This window comes from Chlorocebus sabaeus, chromosome 19, assembly GCF_047675955.1.
Source record: "Chlorocebus sabaeus isolate Y175 chromosome 19, mChlSab1.0.hap1, whole genome shotgun sequence".
In the NCBI taxonomy this organism is placed as follows: Eukaryota; Metazoa; Chordata; class Mammalia; order Primates; family Cercopithecidae; genus Chlorocebus; species Chlorocebus sabaeus.
The window spans coordinates 13,248,482-13,268,345 of NC_132922.1; the positions used below are offsets into that span (position 1 = coordinate 13,248,482).

At 54.1% G+C, this 19,864-nt stretch overlaps 1 protein-coding gene and 1 long non-coding RNA gene across 3 annotated transcripts in view; one reads left to right on the plus strand and one right to left on the minus strand.

Moving 5' to 3' along the window:
* GGA1 (golgi associated, gamma adaptin ear containing, ARF binding protein 1) overlaps window positions 1-16,406 on the minus strand; it is a 26,594-nt gene extending 10,188 nt beyond the window's left edge. Inside the window, exons 1-9 of one of the 2 annotated variants that reach the window (XM_007975709.3) lie at window positions 16,274-16,406; window positions 11,240-11,324; window positions 8,205-8,280; window positions 6,356-6,454; window positions 4,538-4,661; window positions 3,989-4,089; window positions 3,170-3,250; window positions 1,491-1,631; window positions 1,325-1,406 (exon numbers count right to left, since the gene is read on the minus strand). In XM_007975709.3, the coding sequence (XP_007973900.1) occupies window positions 1,325-1,406; window positions 1,491-1,631; window positions 3,170-3,250; window positions 3,989-4,089; window positions 4,538-4,661; window positions 6,356-6,454; window positions 8,205-8,280; window positions 11,240-11,324; window positions 16,274-16,316 (832 nt within the window). In that variant the 5' untranslated portion in view covers window positions 16,317-16,406. Of the gene's footprint in view, window positions 1-1,324; window positions 1,407-1,490; window positions 1,632-3,169; window positions 3,251-3,988; window positions 4,090-4,537; window positions 4,662-6,355; window positions 6,455-8,204; window positions 8,281-11,239; window positions 11,325-15,761; window positions 16,155-16,273 lie in introns of those variants that run through there. The other variant, XM_007975710.3, reaches the window with a different exon arrangement.
* A 241-nt stretch (window positions 16,407-16,647) lies between these two features.
* LOC140709092 (uncharacterized) lies at window positions 16,648-19,614 on the plus strand. The gene is made up of 2 exons (XR_012089458.1): window positions 16,648-16,769; window positions 17,731-19,614. It is a non-coding gene; the product is annotated as an uncharacterized lncRNA (long non-coding RNA).
* Window positions 19,615-19,864: the final 250 nt, after the last annotated feature.

Here is a 19,864-nt window from a genome sequence, read left to right on the forward strand (position 1 = left end):
GGGGAGAGGCCAGGCTGAAGGACTGTGGGGGCCTCTGGACGGCAGGAGATGAGGACCCCACATCCATCACAGCCTGTGTGTGAGGGGAAGGGGTAGGGGCAGGGGCAGGGGAATAGCCCATCTTGTCTGCTGAGGCTCTGGCCCTCCGCTACCTCCCTGGTCTCATCTCCCACCCTCCCCTCATTCGCTTCCTGCCATACTGCTTGGACTGTCTTAACATACTGGGCCCACTCCTGCCTCCAGGCCTCCACTCCAGCTGTGCTCTCTGGCTGCCCCGGATCTCTGCACAGCTTCATCCCTTATTGCCTTCAGGTCTTCACCCAAGGCTCACCTCAGGGCGGCCTGTCCTAAACCCCTCCTGCACTACCTCATCCCTTCCCTGCTTCTCTTCCTCCATGTCACTTACCACCGTGACAAACTGTCGGTGCTCATGGACTTGGTTATTGTCTGTCTCCTCTCACTAAACTACCACAAGGAAGCTTTTGTCAACCTTTTTTTTTTTTTTTTTAAATACAAATATATTTGAAATAGAGACTGGGTCTATGTTGCCCAGGCTGGTCTTGAACTCCTGGCCTAAAGCAATCCTCCCACCTTGGCCTCCCAAAGTGCTGGGATTACAGGTGTGAACCACCGTATCCAGCCTTTTGCAAACTTTGGTCAGTGCCAGATCCCTGAGGGCCTAGAACAGTGCCTGGCACCAATGAGGCCCTCAGCAACACTGCCTGCCCGGCTGCCAGGGTGTGGGGCAATCTGGGCAGTGAGCCTTTTGGGTGGGGCTCCTGCTTAACGAGGGAGTGGATGGTACCCAGACCGCAGCCCAAGTGGCCTAGGTTGACACATGGGCAGAGATCAAGGAAAAGAACCTGGTATGTGGCCCTGGCAGAAGCCTTCAGGCTCAGGTCTGGAATTGCCCAGGGCCGTGGGATGCACTCTTAGCTTCCATTCGCCCTCACCAGGGAGGAAGGTCTAGGGGCAGATGGCCCTCCGTCTCCCCCGGCTCTGCCACAGTTCTGCTCTGTGATCTGGGCAAGTCATTTTCCTCCCTTAGCCCCAGTCGTGAAAAGGGGATGGTTCTGCCTCCTGTGCAGCTGCGGGCAGTAAATGAGGTGCCTGTTAAGGCGGCTGGCCCACAGCGCCTCTCGACAGCGGGGTGGCCCCTCCTCTGTGTCCTCAGCGTGGAAAAACCCAGGGTCGGTGCTGGAGAAGGGGGGCCCCCTGGTGGTGGCTCCTTCCAACTGCAGATACTTAGCAGGCGTGGGGGAGGTCGGGGCAGGAGATGGAGAGAGAGACGGGGACCTGACCTCAGCACCTGCCCCGGGCTCACCTAAGGCCTCATCATTGTCCTCTGTGTCGCTGGCTAGTCGGAAGAGCGTGGGCCGCATCCGCTCACAGCGCTGGTACAGTTCCTGAGGGCAGCAGGGTGGGCGGGTCAGGGTCTGCGTGGGCTGTGGAGTGGGCGGGGAGTGGGGGAGTCAGGGAGGCAGGTGCACCTTCATGAGGTCCTCGCTGCTGCCAGCTGCTGCGCCGCCCTGGCTGTGGCTCATCACCATCTCCGTGAGCAGTTTCACATTGTTGTTCACCTCCTCGATGGCATTCACCCGCTTCGAGATCTTCTCCATCCGCTTCTGGTCCTGGGGACACATTGGCCAAGGGCCCCTGAGAACCTTTGGCCTGGACAAGGCACTGCCCCCTGCCCCTTGAGAGAATGTGTGCTGGGATCCGGGTTGACAGCTGGGTGACTGTGGGATCAGACTCCCGGTGGGGCTCCAGCAGGCCCTGCCAGAAGCCCCTCATGCCCAGGAAGGGCACTGTGGTCCAAGAAGCCCCCAGTATCCAGGCCTCTGCACAAGCTCATCAGGATCTCCCAAGATGGCCCAGGAACCTGGGTTTCCAAGCCCCTCACCAGGTGCTTCTGAAGGCCCAGGGCCCTACACCTCCACTGTGGTTCTCAGTGACTCTTGCCCTCCTTGTGTTTGCCCTTTCAAAGGAGGTTCCTGTACTTTACAGTGGAAGGGGACCTCTGTGGTCATCAGGTACAGCTTAGAAACGAGCACGAAGACCCTTCCAGTGTCGGTGCCTGGCAGATGGGGGAGCCTGTGCCTTTAAAGGCTGCTGTCGGGAGTGGCCTGGCTTTCCCCTGCCCCTTTGCTTACTGTGCGTGCCCCTCCTTTGCAGAGTGAAAGGTGGCCTCATGCCATCCTCCCACCTTGGCCTCCAAAGTGCTGGGATTACAGACATGAGCCACCACATCCAGTTTTGAAACTTTTTGTTCAGCACTTTGGGAGTCTGAGATGGGAGGGACATTGAGTCCAGGAGTTCGAGACTAGCTTGGGCAACAAAGGGAGACACTGTCTCTACAAAAAATTAAATTAGCTGGGTGTTGGAGCGTGTGCCTTTGGTCCCAGCTACTCGGGAGGTTGAGGTGGGAGGATGGCTTGAGCCCAGGAGGTCAAGGCTGCAGTGAGCCATGATCGTGCCACTGCACTCCAGAATGAGATCCTGTCTCAATTAAAAAAAAAACTTTCAGCAGGCACCCAGGCAACATATGTATATTTACTTAAAAATTAAACATTTGGCCATGCCTGTAATCCCAGTACTTTGGGAGGCCAAGGCAGGCAGATTGCTTGAGACCAGGAGTTCCAGACCAGCCTAGGCAACATGGCAAAACCCCTTCTCCACAAAAAAGAAAATACAAAAATTATACAGGTGTGGTGGCACATGTATTTAGTGCCAGAGGCCTGGGAGGCTGAGGTAGGAGGACTGCTTGAGCCCAGGAGGTTGAGGCTGCAATGAGCCATGATCATGCCACTGTGCTCCCGCCTGGGCAAGAGAGTGAGTCCCTGTCTCAAAAGAAATCTCCTCATATACATACACATATACATACTTACATGTATTTATGTATTTTTAAAAATATACTAAGGCCTAATTCATTTCTAACTTTTGACAAAGAGGTAGCCAGCCTCCCAAAGGCCCATCCACAGCAAGTCACCCAGGCTGCCAGGAATTCTTCCCTGTACACCCTGGTCGCCCAGCCATCAGCTTCTCTGCTGTGCCAGCCCTGGGTCACTGCAGGGCTCCTTCCACGTGAAGACACATACAGTCCCATCTCGGTGGCCCAGCTCAATACCCCCATACCGCCTCCTCCCTGTGCTCTAGGCTCAGCTGCTACCTCCTGCACCATCTCTTTGATGAGCTTATTGGCTGCGCGGAGGTCTTCGGGATGGGAGCTCTTCAGCAGGCGGGCCAGCATCTGCAGAGACAGAGGGATGTGACCGTGAGGGCAGCACCTGGGCCAGGGGTCAGAAGACTGGAGTCACATGATGGCTCCCCGCTTCCTGCCTGTGGGACATGAGTCAGTTACTTAAGCTCTCTGTGAAATGGTGAGAATTTATTGACATCTGATAGGGTGGCCACAGGCCAGTGGAGACACTGCGTGTAAGGTGCACATCACAGCGCCTGGCAGAAATAAGTAATCAACAAATGCTGCTCCCTATATCCCCATGGCTGAGAACCTTTCTGGGACAATGTACGAGAGCCTTAGCAGTAGATACCCTCCAGCGCTAGGGCTGGGACTGGGAAGAGGGGAGCTTTAACTTTAACCTCTTTATTTTAATCTTACCTCCTCCTGGGCTGTTTAATTTTTCACCCACAAGTTTTAATTTTATTAACATTAACAAAAAATTAGTAAAATTATTATTGAAAAGGTCAAAATACGTAGAGATATGTAAACTCCTGATCAACCTATGAAATGCCCTCAAACAAACTCCAGGGACACTAGACACACTCCTATTTATTAAACGTGGCGATGCTGTATGGGACACACTCAGCACACATCAAGTGCCCAGTAAACAGCACCCATCATCTACAACGATGCCTGGGCTCAGTGTGTGCCTCTGTTCCAACGGCTGATGCCAGAGCAGCTAGGGGCCAGAACCCACGGACCCCCACCTGGGCTTGGAGTCCCCAGTGTGCCTCCTTGGAGTCTCACCTTGGATTTCTCCTCATCTTCAAAGATCACATTCTTGGGCCGTGGAGGAGGAAGGGGAAAGGTAGTGTCATCTGGAAGCTTGGGGTCGGACTTCACAATCCCTGGATTAGATGAGTGTCAGAAAGGCTGTCAATATGTCCCAGGCCCAGGGGTAGGGGTGACATGGGGACGGGGGCAGGCAAGGGCAGGACAGAAGAGGGAGGTCAGTCTGTTGCCAGCACGCTGGCTCTGGACTCTTGGTGGCCTGGGCCTGCTCCTACCTACTCCATCAAAATTGCCTGGGGGAGATGGTTTGGGGACCCATATTTTGAGGCTACTCCCTGGAGACCACTCTTTGAGGGGAAGCTTGATTCAAACTCACCTTCTTTCCACCCAAGCTAGCCTCAGGCAGAGCACAGAAGGCCACACTAGCTGTATGTTCTCCAGGAGTTAAAGGACAGACCCATGACCTTGCTGGCTCAGAAGCCCCTGAAGCTGCTGGAGCCCCACCTCATGGTGGGGGAGGGGAGGGCAGGCCCTGGTCACCCCCCCACCCTCTGTGTGCCTCACCCTGCTTCTTTAGCATCTGGTAGGCCTCTGCGATTTTCACCTCCTCGGGCAGGCCCACTGTCCAGCTGTAGAGGAGCTCCAAGATCTTGTTTTTCACCTTCTCCGATGTCCGAGAGCCCAGATACTTCAGGGACACAGTAGGGAGGCCTTTGATACTGCCTGGCCCCACTCACTTCAGCCTCAAGCCCTGTCCACACCCTACTGCCTCCCCAGGACTCCCCGGGAAGCCCTCTGGCCTACAGGGTCCTCACAGCCCCACCCAACCAGCCTGGGGTAGACTGAGTTCACCTACTACCCCTGCCACTTATTAGCTGGGTCAGCCCTCAGTGTCTGTTTCCCCACCTGCTGGGTGGCACCATGGTGAGGATGCAGAACTGACATGAGGGACAGGCCTGCTCACGGTTGGCTCTGGGGACTTAGCCTTGACATCTCAGGAAGGAGGAGCCAGAGGCCTCCAGGGTGCCCAGGGAGGGGTGAGGGTGGAACTGGGAGGCCCTGGGCCTACTCCCCATTTCCTACCAGCAAACTGGGCTGGGGAAAGTGGCTCTCACACCAGAGTTCCCTCTTGGGAGGAGAATGGGAGGCCATATGGGTCATTCAGTAGCTCTGGTCAAAGGATGGGTCTGAGCAAAGAAGGGCCAAGGGGGCAGGCTGTCACTCAAACAGCTTAAGAAATGTTCACAGTAGGCCGGAGGCGGTGGCTCACGTCTGTAATCCCAGCACTGTGGGAGGCCAACGCGGGTGGATCATGAAGTCAGGAGTTCAAGACCAGCTGACCAATATGGTGAAACCTTGCCTCTACTGAAAATACAAAATTAGCTGGGCGTGGTGGTGGGTGCCTATAATTGCAGCTACTCGGGAGGATGAGGCAGGAGAACAGCTCAAATCCGGGAGGTGGAGGGTGCAGTGAGCTGAAATCACACCATTGCACTCCAGCCTGGGTGACAAGAGTGAAACTCCTTGTCCAAAAAAAAAAAAGGTTTCTGGTAGGTAGGCCGGGTATGGCGGCTCATGCCTGTAGCTCCAGCACTTTGGGAGGCCACGGCAGGCGGATCACGGGGTCCGGAGTTCTAGACCAGCCTGGCCAACATGGTGAAACCCCATCTCTACTAAAAATATAAAAAATTAGCCGGGCATGGTGGCGTGCGCCTGTAATCCCAGCTACTTGGGAGGCTGAGGCAGGAGAATTGCTTGAACCCAGGAGGCGGAGGTTGTGGTGAGCAGAGACCGTGCCACTGCACTCCAACCTGGATGACAAAGCAAGACTCTGTCTCAAAAAAATTTTAAAAAAATAGAAATGTTCACGGTCTGTGGGAAGATTCCTTGGGCTAAGCTGGGGATGATGGCCCATCTGGAGCCAGCAGGCTCCATCACTCAGGTCTGTGGCCTTGGATGCTGAGGTCCAGGGAGGGTGCTCTTGTGTGGTGGGGACAGGGAAACCTGCCAGAGACCAGGTAGGGTGCTATGGCCAAGTCCATAGGGAGTGATTTCAGGCCAGATATCGCTGACACATACAGCCATCTGTCGGCTGTACGTATTCCCTGGGATCATTTCTCCCTGAGCACCGGGCAGTTCCATGGCTGCTCCACCCCTGGCCAGCCTGGAAACACTCCTCTGAGACCCCAGGCTGTCCCAGAATCAGGTATGAGGGGACTGTGAGAAGGGATCTGTGTTTGTCCTATGTCTGAGTTCTAATAGGGGGCTGAGGTGACACCCCAGCAGGAGGCTCCCTGGAAAAGTCGCTCCACAGTCTGAAGGTCCTCTTTCCTCTCCCCACATCTGATAGGGCAGGTCTGAGTTTGGGCTGGGGGCACCAACCTTGGGAGACACGACCTTGATGAGCTCGTTGAGAAAGCGGAACTTGCCCACTTCGTCGTGGAACCGCTTGCCGCAGCTCTTCATGCATGTTTCCAGCACCTGTGCAGGGATGGGGGATGGGAGGGGACGCCCAGGAGCATCAGAGGCCATGGCCTCCCTCCCATGCCTTGGCCAGGGGCCAGAAGCCCACGGGTGGGCATTCAGCAGGGAGGCAACGGCTTGTGAGGATGGAAGATTCTGAGTCACAGAAGCCTCTGGGACTGATCATCACCCCCTTGGGAGATAGGGTCAGGTGACCTGCAGTGCCCAGTAATGCCCAATCTGTAGTGATGCTCTAGTCCCGTTCATAGCTTAGGCCCCACATCTGAGTACCAACTGTACATTATTTTCTTACTATTTTTCCTTTTTTTTTTGAGACAGAGTTTTACTCTTGTCCAGGCTCGAATGCAATGGCATGATCTCGGCTCACTGTAACATCTGCCTCCTGAGTTCAAGTGATTCTCCTGCCTCAGCCTCCCGAGTGGCTGAGATTATAGGCACCCGCCACCACTCCTGGCTAATTTTGTATTTTTAGTAGACACGGGGTTTCTCCATGTTGGTCAGGCTGATCTCGAACTTCCGACCTCAGGTGATCCGCCCGCCTTGGCCTCCCAAAGTGCTGGGATTACAGGCGTGAGCCACTGTGCCTGGCCTATTTTTCCTTTTTTAAAAAAACCTTGTATGAGCAACATCTACCTTGGCCTCATCCTAAGGTATATCTATGAAATCATAGGACTAGTTATACTCAAGAAAAAATGTTAAATATATAACAATAATGATTATTATTTAGAGACAGGGTCTCACTCTGTTGTCCAGGCTGGAGTACAGTGGCACAATCATAGCTCACTGTAGCTTTGAACTCCTTGCCTCAGGTAAGCCTCCTGCCTTTGCCTCCCAAAGTGCTGAAATTACAGGTATAAGCCACTGCACCCAATTAAACACATAAGTACTAAAAGAGAAACTGTTGGCCGGGCGCGGTGGCTCAAGCCTGTAATCCCAGCACTTTGGGAGGCAGAGACGGGTGGATCACGAGGTCAGGAGATCGAGACCATCCTGGCTAACACTGTGAAACCCCGTCTCTACTAAAAAAAATACAAAAAACTAGCTGGGCGAGGTGGCGGGCGCCTGTAGGCCCAGCTACTGGGGAGGCTGAGGCAGGAGAAAGGCGTGAACCCAGGAGGAGGAGCTTGCAGTGAGCCAAAATCACGCCACTGCACTCCAGCCTGGGCGACAGAGTGAGACTCCGCGTCAACAAAAAAAAAAAAAAAAAAAAAAAGAGAAACTGTTTCTCTACCACCACTTAAAATCAGCTTTGCTCTATGGTGGGTTGGTATGTGGCCCATGCTGGAGGCCACAGACGTACACCCCTCTCTCCTCTCCTATTGAACAGATACGAAACCTCAGGCCTGAGCCCAAGCGCCACCCCTTAGCTTTACAAACGTGCAGATCTCTGGATGCAGATACTCCAGGAGTGTGGCCTTGGCAGGTCTGGGTGGAGCCCTGATTCCATGTGTTAAATATGCTTCCTTGAAAGGCAGCCGATGTGCAGCTGAAGCAAGGAACCCCTGGACCAGATGACCGTAGAGGGCCTTTGCTCAGCAAGAGGCCTATGTGTATGGATGCTGGGGTGGGAGGCCAGCCCGCTGGCTGTGGTGGGACCCTTGGGGCGGGCCCGGACCTCTATCCTGGGCCATCTTAGCACAACTCTCTTGGGCTCTGAAGAGCCTTATGGACCCCAAGAACTTCAGTCTTGGCCTCCCTTGGTGTGATCACATGGCCGGGGACGGATGGTGGTCTCTCCCCTTCTCACCGTCAAGGCCTGGATCGCCTCCCACTCCTGCGGGGACTGGATCTTGTGGGCCAGCAGTCGGGTGGCGAGTGGAGGCCTGGGTGGGAGGAACAACACAGAGCCAGAGTTGCCACGGAGTCCCGGTCACCCTAGGGGAGGGCCGTGACCCCAGCCCGCCGGGACTGCAGCCCTCCTCCAAGGAGCCCTGGTCACTCTAGGGGAGGGTCACCACTCCAGCCTGCTGCTGAGACTTCAGCCCTCCAAGGTTTCTGCAGGCATATGCAAAGGCCCAGCTCCCCCTCCAGATCAGATACGGCCTGGGATTGTGGCAAGGCGGGGCCAGGCAGAGAGTACAGGCGGGGACCTTCAAAAGGTGTGAGCTCAGCTCCTGGGCTGGCCTAAGAACTCTGACGTGTCACGTCCTTGGCTTGGCTTGCCATAGAGACAAGTACAATATGCCACAAGAGACGGGCTGACATAGTTCCCCAGGAGCTCAAGATGGCAAACGATGTTCTGTTGTGGCAAATCAGAGCAGCTTCATGGTGGAGGTGGTGACATTCATCTACCAGACTGTAAAAGACCCATTGCCATCGACAGTAAGAGCTCACATGTGCTGAACTGGTCATGCGTGAGGAGGCTCACATGCACTTTCCTGCCTAAGCTGCATAAGGCAGGCAGCACTGTCATTCCCACCTCACCGTGGGAAGTTCCTTCAAGTGTGAAGAAACTGACTCTCAGAGACAACCACTCACCCAAGGTTGCTCAGCTAAGAGAGGGGACGGGACTCATACCCAAGCAACATGACTCCAAAGCACACATATACCACTGTCTGTGGTCCCGAAACTTTAGTATCACCAGGGGAGGCCACTAAGAATGTCTACTCCCGGCCAGGCGCGGTGGCTCATGCCTGTAATCCCAGCACTTTGGGAGGCCGAGGCAGGCAGATCATGAGGTCAGGAGATCGAGACCATCCTGGCTAACACGGTGAAACCTCATCTCTACTAAAAAATACAAAAAAATTAGCCAGGCATGGTGGCGGGTGCCTGTAGTCCCAGCTGCTCGGGAGGCTGAGGCAGAACGGCATGAACCTGGGAGGCACAGCTTGCAGTGAGCCGAGATGGCGCCACTGCACTCCAGCCTGGGTGACAGAGCAAGACTCCGTCTCAAAAAAAAGAAAAAAAAAAAAGACTGTCCACTCCCAACCCCCCACTGGAGAGTCGAGTCTGGCGGCAGCCCAAGAATGGGCATTTATTTAATTTATTTTTTTGAGATGGAGTCTCACCCCGTCACCATGCTGGAGTACACTGGTGCAATCTCAACTCACCGTAACCTCGGTTTCCCGGGTTCAAGTGATTCTCCTGCCTCAGCCTCCCAAGTAGCTGAGACTACAGGCACACACCACCACACTCTGCTAATTTTTGTATTTTTAGTAGAGATGGGGTTTCACCGTGTTGGCCAGGATGGTCTCGATCTCTTGGCCTCATGATCCGCCCGCCTCAGCCTCTCACAGTGCTGGGATTATAGGCATAAGCCACCACGCCTGGCCTTATTTTTTATTATTTATTTACTTATTTATTTATTTTTTTGAGATAGAGTTTCACTTCATCACCCAGGCTAAAGTGCAATGGCACGATCTCGGCTCACTGCAACCTCCACCTCCGGAATTCAAGTGATTCTCCTGCCTTAGCCTGCCAAGTAGCTGGGATTACAGGCATGCACCACCATGCCTGACTAATTTTTTTTGTATTTTTAGTAGAGACAGGGTTTCTCCATGTTGGTGAGGCTGGTCTTGAACTCCCAACCTCAGGTGATCCGCCGGCCTTGGCCTCCCAAAGTGCTGGGATTATAGGCATGAGCCAACGCACCCGGCCTATTTATTTATTTATTTATTTATTTTGAGATGGAGTCTCTCTCTGTCGCCCAGGCTGGAGTGCAGTGGCGCGATCTCCACTCACTGCAAGCTCCGCCTCCCGGGTTCCTGCCATTCTCCTGCCTCAGCCTCCCGTGTAGCTGGGACTACAGGCACCGCCACCGCGCCCGGCTAATTTTTGTATTTTTAGTAGAAACAGGGTTTCACCGTGTTAGCCAGGATGGTCTCGATCTCCTGACCTCGTGATCCACCCATCTAGGCCTCCCAAAGTGCTGTGATTACAGGCATGAGCCACTGCGCCCGGCCCTGTTTTTAAAAATTTTTTAAGAGATGAGGTCTTGCTATGTTGCCCAGGGTAGCCACAAGGGATCCTCCCGCCTTGGCCTTCCCAGTAACTGAGATTACAGATGTGCGCCACCATGCCTGGCTAAGAATGTACATTTCTCACAAGTATTCTAGGTAATTCTTTGTTTTGTTTTTTGAGACAGAATCTCATTCTGCTGCCCAGGCTGGAGGGCAGTGGCGCAATCTCGGCTCATTGCAATCTCTGTCTCTTGGGTTCAATCAATTCTCCTGCCTCAGCCTCCTGAGTAGCTGGGATTACAGGCATGCACCACTATGTCCAGCTAATTTTTGCATTTTTAGTAGAGACGGGGTGTCACCATGTTGACCAGGCTCGTCTCAAACTCCTAACCTCAAGTAATCCGCCCACCTTGGCCTTCCAAAGTGCTGGTACTATAGGCATGAGCCACTGTGCCTGGACAACATTCTAGGTGATTCTAACACAGGAAGTTCTAGTTCTTCCTTGAGGAAAGGGCCTACTGGCCTCCTCCCAGTTGGGGAACATGCAGTTCTCCCTCTGGGGGGCCCTTCCCCACAAAGCACTGGCTGCGGGTCCAGCAGGCCTGGGTCTTACCAAGCTCAGGACTAGCATTTTCTCCCTGTGAGATGTGGGGGCAGATCTGAGTCCTCTGGGCCTTGATTTCTTTACCTGTTACATGGAACCAGCAAGGCCCACCCCAGAGAGTGACACCCAAACAGCATTCAGTACCAAGTGACCTTATCCTCATCACTTTGTGAGTATGTTCAGAATGAAAACCAGGTGTCCACCCACCCAGGCCTCTGTACCTGAGACTGGGTTCTGGAGAGTGCAGGGCAGTGCAAACAAGCGGGGCCGGCTACCTACCCCTCAAAGTCCTCGTTGAGCTGCTCGCAGAAGCCGTTGATGCTGGCCCAGTCAAGCTCCTTGTTCAGGGGGTTCGTGGCTCTATCTGGAAGAGGAGAGCTGGGGTCACTGTGGCCTGGCAGTGGGATTCCTGCTCTTCCGCTCCTGACCCTGACAAAGGTGTGGTCAGGAGTGGGAGGGGAGTGTGACTGAGCACGTGGGAAAGCTCTCCCCTTGCCTTCCTGCCCAGACAGCCTCAAGACCTGAGCGCGGGTGTAAACAGACAGATGAGCACAGCTGCTCTCCTAAGGGCCCCACTTTTAGAGACTATGGTCAGGGCTCTTTCCCTCCTCCCCATTCCCCCCACCCCTGCAGCTGGACCCATCAGGCCAGCCCCATCTCCTCTGATTCTGCTGAGAACAGTGTCTCCATAATTCTCATGGAATTTATGCTCAGAGGAGATCCAGAAGTAAGGGAGAAAAAAATCAGAGTTCCGCCCTCAAGGAGCCGTGTAGCCGGGAAGTGTGCCAAGGGAAGCTAGGTTCTCAATAAAGTGTGACAGAGGGAAGCCAAGGAGCTGCAGAAACACAGGGGAGGGGACTCAGTTCAGTTTGGGGTTAGGGAGACTGCCTGGAAGAGGCAACACACAAGCAGGGGCCAGGAGTCACCCAGGCTGGAGCTGGTCCACCTCTGACCCGCACGTGGCTGCATGGGCAGGAAAGATGTGGGTAGCCGCATGAGGCAGAGAATGAGGGGCCTCAGTAAGGAGTATGCGTCTTACCATCACAACAGGTTCAGAAAGCCTTCATTCCCTTGGGAGTGGCTCCGCTGTCCCCTTCCCTAATCCTCTACTCCTGCCCAGGGTAGCAGTGCTGGATCAGTTCTCTCATGTCCCCCAGCCTGCTACGGCACTGCATCCCAGCCACTCATGTCCATACCTGTCTCCCCTTGGCAAATGAATGAATGAACGAGCAGTCAGCTGAGGGCAGGCAAGGGGTGAGGTTCTGGGGAAGTCTGAATCCAGAAATGGGTAGTGGCAAGGAAAGAGGGCCAACAGGTCTACATGAAGTGGGTGTGAACACGACCGGACGGTCACCCCTTTAACCCCCAATACTGGTTAAACAACAATCTAGGTTACATGCTTCCCTGAACCTCGATTTCCCCATCTTGTAAAGTTGGAATGAAATATGGATTTTTTTTTTTTTTTGAGACAGAGTCTTGTGCTGTTGCCTAGGCTGGAGTGAGTGGTGCGATCTCAGCTCACTGCAAGCTCGGCCTCCCAGGTTCACGCCATTCTCCTGCCTCAGCCTCCCGAGTAGCTGGGACTACAGGTGCCCGCCACCACGCCCGGCTAATGTTTTTGTATTTTTAGTAGAGATGGGGTTTCACTATGTTAGCCAGGATGGTCTCAATCTCCTGACCTTGTGATCAGCCTACCCCAGCCTCCCAAAGTGTTGAGATTACTGGTGTGAGCCACCTGCTGGATTTTTTTTTTTTTTTTTTTTTTTGAGAAAGAGTCTCCCTCTGTCGCCAGGCTGGAGTAAAACGGCGAGACCTTGGCTCACTGCAATCTCTGCCTCCTGGGTTCAAGCGATTCTCCTGCTTCAGACTCCTAAGAGTAGCTGGGATTACAGGCGTCCACCACCATGCCTGGCTAATTTTTTCGTATTTTTGGTAGAGACGGGGTTTCACCATGTTGGTCAGGCTGGCCTCAAACTCCTGACCTCAAATGATCCACCCACCTCGGCCACCCAAAGTGCTGGGATTACAGGCATGAGCCACTGCACCTGCTGAAATATGGATTTTGGATGACAAAATACTTTTTGCATGGGCAGGCCATGGGGACAGCCAGAGCCCGATCTTCATTTCTCCACACCCCACCTCTAACTATCACCCCTTCCCAGCCAGTTCTGCCCAAGCCTAAGCACTGAGCTGAGGGTGTGGAAGGACAGCCCAGGAGGTAGAACAGAGAAGGATGTGTGAACAGGAGGCTGGGGACTGACCCAGCATGTGACGCCTGCCCTGGGCCATATGTTATGGCAGGGGGCCCAAAGCCCTGGAATCCCAGTGGCTGGCAGCCATTCATCCAACTCAGATTTAAGTATTCTGGGTGCTGGGGCTCCAGAAGTTAACAGACAAAATCCTGCCCTCCTGAAGTTCACTGCCCAGCAAGAGAAACAATGAATACTGAGATTAACAAACCCAGCAGTACTGCAGACTGTTGCGAAATGTTACAGAGCAAAGCAAAGCAAGGAGAAGTGCAGAAAGCCTAGGGGGTGGGGGGCTGCTCTCCCAGAGGGCTCTCGGAGGACTCTGGAGCCCTTGGGAGCTGCTCTCTGGGAGGGCTCTCAGAGCTGACTTGAGATCAGAAGGACGAACGTTCTCTCTGGATCTAGATCTCTGTCCCAGGAGCTCCACAAGACCCTCTAGTCCTTCAGAAAAACGAAGCCCCTGGTGACCTCCTGGGGATACCACGAGTATGACCCTCCCCACCCCAGGGGTAAGGGTAACTGTCTACTCTGCCTCCGAGTCCCCAGAAGCTGGGGAACACCAGTCTAAAGTTAGAGAATCACTGCCCATTCAATACACCCAGCGGGAAGACCCTAAAACAGGAAGTCCTTCAAGTGTCAGAGACACGTGAGTGGGAGTGAGGTCAGAGAAGCTGATTCTGGACTGTTCCCGGGTCCGACGCCAGTGAAGAGGAAGCGCTGGCATCATGAGACATCATCTTTCTCCCCCTGCATCTGGCTGAAAGCCAGGGCCTCCAGGTCCAAGGAGATCCGACCGACCTCCTTGGCCCTTGGCCCCTGACCCTCGGCCCTCTTAATTCCATCCAAGGGCAATACCCTCCCTTGCAGGCAGTTGGGGAGAACACCTAGAGAGGGAGGGAGGTGTTTCACAACAGGGTAAGACTCCACCCTGCCACTCTGGCAATAACATCATTTACCTCACCAGGCTGGGCGCAGTGGCTCACACCTGTAATTCTAACACCTTGAGAGGCCGATGTGGGCGGATGAGTGGCTCACACCTGTAATCCCAACACTTTGAGAGGCCGACGTGGGCGGATCACCTGAGGTCAGGAGTTCGAGATCGGCCTGGCCAACATGGTGAAAGCCCGTCTCTACTAAAAATACAAAAATAGCTGGGTGTGGTGGTGCACACCTGTAATCCCAGCTACTCAAGAGGCTGAGGCAGAAGAATCACTTGAACCCGGGAGGAGGAGGTTGCAGTGAGCCGAGATTGTGCCACTGCACTCCAGCCTGGGTGACAAGAGCGAAAACCTGTCTCAAAAAAAAAAAAAAAAAAAAGAAAAGAAAAAAAAAAAAGCTGGGCACGGTGGCTCACGCCCATAATCCTAGCACTTTGGGAGGCCGAGGCAGGCGGATCAGGAGGACAGGAGAGCGAGACCATCCTGACTAACATGGTGAAACCCCGTCTCTACTAAAAATACAAAAAAAAATTAGCTGGGTGTGGTGGCAGGCGCCTGTAGTCCCAGTTATTTGGGAGGCTGAGATAGGAGAATGGTGCGAACCCAGGAGGCGGAGCTTGCAGTGAGCTGAGATGGCGCCACTGCACTCCAGCCTGGGTGACAGAGTGAGACTCTGTCTCAAAAAAAATAAAAAATAAAAATAAAAATAAATAAAAAAAGAAGCTACCTTTTACCTCCAGCCTCCACAAGGGAAGAGGGAAGATCTTACAATTCTCCTAGGACACAGAGGGGAAGGAAAGGAGAAAATTCCAGCCCCAATGCGTCAGGGCCCAGCCAAACCCAAGTATCTCTAACTTCTGCCTGGTTTTACACTCTCTGGACTCTCAGAAAACCTCCACTGTTGCTAAACCTGAGAATGTTTTGTATGACCCACAGCTCAAGTCCTGTGTCTGAGATCAGTGAGCCAGGGGCCCACCCATCCCCCCAGCCCAGTTGCTGCTGAGACCCAGGCGGACACTTGTGGCATTGACAACGGTCAAGGGCTGCTGAGTGCCCCTTTTCCACCCCCTGCCTCTCTGCTGGCCAGGATGACTCTCAAACATCCCCAGAGGTTTGGCTCTGGGGCCAACCTCATGGTTCAACTCTGCTCAAGCCTGCCTTAAAAGGGGCTGGCCATGACCCCAAACCACGCTAGACAGTGGCCGGTGTGCCCGGGTCCAAGAGGCTTCCCTGAGGCCTTGGCAACGATAAGGCCCCAACAGCACTTAAAGCCTTGGGAGAGAGCCCTCACTAGACCAGGGAGAAGCCAGCCACGGCTTTCAGGGGCAGAGTCCAGGAGCGGGGCTGTGACAGCGGGGGATCATCAGGGCTACGGGTTAAGGAGCTCAGGTGGAGGGGTCGGGGGGCAGGAAGCCTAAGCAATAGGAAGCTGTGTCTGAGGAGAAACAAGAAAAAAAGGGGTGTAGAGGCCTTTGAAGGAAGTTCAGCAAGAGCTGGGAAAGGCATCTTGGAGGCTGAGGGGCCAGGCTGAAGGTAGTGACAGGGAGCTTGGAGTTATTAATACTTCTGGAGTCTAAGACTCTTCCAAGCCTGTAGGGTGTGGGGATTTCTCACCGTGTGGCCAGAAGACTGGGACCTGCGGGAGGAATCAAAAGGGTCCTCCCTTCCAGGACGGGGTAATGAGCAAATGTGAGTAGTTGCGTGCTCCAGGAACACCATGCAGGGCCAGAGAGTGGAGGATTCGGGGCCTGAGAACTGTAGGGTCCCTCCCTCCCGGGTGTGAGATGCAACCCCGGGGGACCGCTCGCGCGCTCCTTCCCCGGGCCGCTACTCCGCGGAGCAATGTGAGCCTGGGGGGTTGGGGCGCAGCTCACTCCCCCTCCCAGGGGTCGTGGCCCAGGGATCCGACAGGTGGGCGGCGCCCGCTCCAACCGCTGGACCGCGCAGGGGACCGGGTCCTCCATCACTCCAGGGTCTGAGGGGCCGACTGAGGACACCGCCCCTCCCGGGCCGGGGGCGGGGCGTGAGGAGGGGGCGCCCCGTACCCCGCCCCCACCGTGAAGGGGCCCGCCTCGTGCCCCCGGTTCCGGTTCCGGTTCCGGTCCGCGCCCCTCCCGGACACTCACTGATTCGCGCCTCCAGAGTCTCCGGCTCCATCGCGGGTTCCATCCGCCACCGGCCCCCAGCCTCGGCACCGCCCCCCCGCCCCCCCCAGCTCTCGCGGGACCTCCTGGGCACCGCCCTCTGTCGATTAAAGGGGCAACGTCCGCACGGGCGCGCTTGGCACCATAGAGAGGCCAACGAGGTCGCCTAGAGCGTCAACGTACTCGCCCAGCCCCTCCCCCAAGCGGTGTCTACGTCGCGGCTGGGACCAGCCGCCTGCCTTTCCGTTCCCGGCGCTCAGGCGGGAGGGGAAGCGGAGAGACTGGAGGGTAAGGGCAGCACCATGGAAACTCCAAGGGACGCTCTAACTCGTTCTGCGTCACGGAGATGTCTGTGACCGCCCCCGGAAGAATGCTCTGCAGGCATGTTGTTGAGGGGCTCTGAGGCCACTTCCGGAGCCCTGAGCGGGTACTTCCGCTCAGAGGCGAACGTGGGAGATGCCCTTAAAAGGGCGATAAGGTACGTCGTTATGTACCTTGGCTGCTGTGAAGATGACGAAAATAAATCAGTTTCTTGAGTGCTTACAGTATTCTGGGTATTGTCCTAAGCACTATTTGTAATTAATCCATTTACTCCTGACTCCTTGCAACAAACCCACCAGATAATTCGGAGGCTGCACAAGTGGCAGAGGCTGAACCCTGTGCCGTCTCGTCCATTCATCCAGTAAACGTTTAATGAGCTCTTTGCAAATGCAAAGCACAGGGCACGGGAGGAGATAGACAAGGCCAGATATTTATTACACAGTGTCATAGGGGAAGCCCACGGGGTAGTGGGAACAAAGGAGGGGGCTCCTCCCCCAAACTGGGGTGGGGTGGTTGGGGGTGTTGTCAGGGGAGGGATATTGTCAGGGGAGGTTTCAAGAGAAAGTGATACTGTATTTGGCTGAAAGTCGGATTTCTCCACGTAGAGCTGGTGCGAAAAGATATTCGGGGAGAAAAACTAAGATGAAGGCCGAGGCGGGCGGATCACGAGGTCTGGAGATCGAAACCAACGTGGCTAACACAGTGAAACCCCGTCTCTACTTAAAAAAAAAAAAAAAAAAAAAAATTAGCCGGGCGTGCCTGTATTTCTATCTACTTAGAAGGCTGAGGCAGGAGAATCGCTTGAACCCCGGAGGTGAAAGTTGCAGTGAGCCGAGATTGCGTCACTGCACTCAGCCTGGGCGACAGAGCAAGACTCTGTCCCCACCCCCACCCCCCATAAAAGTAGAATAAGTCCAGGGAATTGGAAGTATTTCAATACGGCTCCCAGATATCTGCAAATAGATATCTATTTGCAGGAGATATCTTGGAATTAGGCTGGGGCAAGATCACCCAGGTCCCATGTTTTGCTGCCTTTTTTTTTTTTTTTTTCCACTGTGAGCAACGTTGGAGGTGTCGTTAGTTTTGCGGATGGTAGCAAAGTCAGGCTTTTGTTTTAGAAAGGTCCAGCAGTGGGAAGAAGATAGCAGCGGGGGCCAGACTGGAATCGAGGAGGACAGTACGAACAGACCTCCTAAGCTCGGCGCCTTTTCTCCTGTATCTCCCTCCATCAAAGACCTCCCTCACCTTGTGTCGTCACGACCTGGCGGCTCCTGGTCCCCGACTCACCTGGGTCCATCACACTCTGTCGCCCCCTCGTGGCCGGCTGGGAAACCGGCCCGTGGCGACGTCTCCAGCGGTCCTGTGCCTGGGAGGGTTAAAGCTCGACTGAGACTACGGAATCTGGCGAATCCGGTTCTCCCTTGGCGACTGACCTCGATTCACCTTGCAGAAACGCAGTAACCTCATCCAGGAGATGAGGGGGTTGTGCTGGGTCAGTTTTTCCCCTAAACTCAACCATTCAGCGACTGGGATGCTTTTCTAAATTCTCTCTCGCAGGCCATTGAGATTATACAGGAAAGTGATATGTATGTTTATTGAGTTCCTCGATAAAAGCTGTAACATAGTGTATACTTACAGCTTTTTGTGTCCTTTATTGCTGAAATGAATTTTATATGTATATATATTTGTTTTATTTTGTTTTTGAGACGGAGTCTCACTCTGTCTCCCAGGCTGGAGTGCAGTGATGCGATCTCCGCTCACCACAACCTCTGCCTCCCGGGTTCAAGTGATTTTCCTCCCTTACTCTCCCAAGTAGCTGGGATTACAGGCGCCTGCCACCACGCCCGGCTAATTTTTTCGTATTTTTGGTAGAGACGGAGTTTCACCATGCTGGCCAAGCTGGTCTCGAACTCTGGACCTCAGGTAATCCACCCGCCTCAGCCTCCCGAAGTGCTAAATTTTACAGGCGTGAACCACTGCGCCCAGCCTATTATATTTATTTTTGGGACAGAGTCTTACTCTGTCGCCCAGGCTAGAGTGCAGTGGCAGGATCTCAGCTCACTGCAACCTCTGCTTCCTGGGTTCAAGCGATTCTCCTGCCTCAGCCTCCTGAGTAGCTGGGATTACAGGCATGCACCATCATGCCCGGCTAATTTTTGTATTTTTAGTAGAGACAGGGTTTCGCCGTGTTGGCCAGGCGGGTCTCGAACCCCTGACCTCAGGTGATCCGCCCGCCTCGACCACCCAAAGTGTTAGGGTTAAAGGCGTGAGCCATCACACCCAGCCTGAAATGAATTATTACTGAAATAAAACACACACTGCATTTACTGCATTCATTTAGGGACACATCTATGCTGTCAGGAGTCACTTTTTTTTTTTTTTTTTTTTTTTTTGAGACGGAGTCTCGCTCTGTCGCCCGGTCTGGAGTGCAGTGGCCGGATCTCAGCTCACTGCAAGCTCCGCCTCCCGGGTTTACGCCATTCTCCTGCCTCAGCCTCCCGAGTAGCTGGGACTACAGGCGACCACCACCACGCCCGGCTAGTTTTTTTTTGTGTTTTTAGTAGAGACGGGGTTTCACCGTGTTAGCCAGGATGGTCTCGATCTCCTGACCTCGTGATCCGCCCGTCTCGGCCTCCCAAAGTGCTGGGATTACAGGCTTGAGCCACCGCGCCCGGCCAGGAGTCACTTTTAAAGACAGCATAGATTTGATTTAGGTGCGAATTCTGACTTCACTGTTTCTGGATGATCTTGAACAAGTGTGTCTGCAAAATTAATCCCTTACCACATACTCCCTACCACATTTTCTGCTGAACTTTTCTCATGAATGCTTATCTCCACTACATCATTTCTTTGTTGTGTTTTTGTGTCTCTCTCTCCCACCAGAATGTAAGCTCCACAAGGGCAAGGGATTTTATTTAGTTACTTCACTAAAAATATATCCCCGAGTCCTAAAACAGTAACTGTTACACAATAGGTATTCAATAAATATGCATCAAATAAATGAATGAATATGCCCAACATTGCACAGTGAGTATGGGGTTTGGAGAGGTGAGCCAGGCTGTGCTTGTAACAAAGGCTCTAGGCTGTGCCTCTGAGTTCTGGGGAGCAGAGCGTGGTAAGGTAGACTCAGGAGCTGTGTCTATGTGTGAAGGGCCTGGCCCAAACTGGGGATCAGGGTAGGAGGTACAGTAGGAGGAAACTAAGGATGTTGAACGGAAGGAGGACCAACACAGGAAACTTGGAGGAACTGCA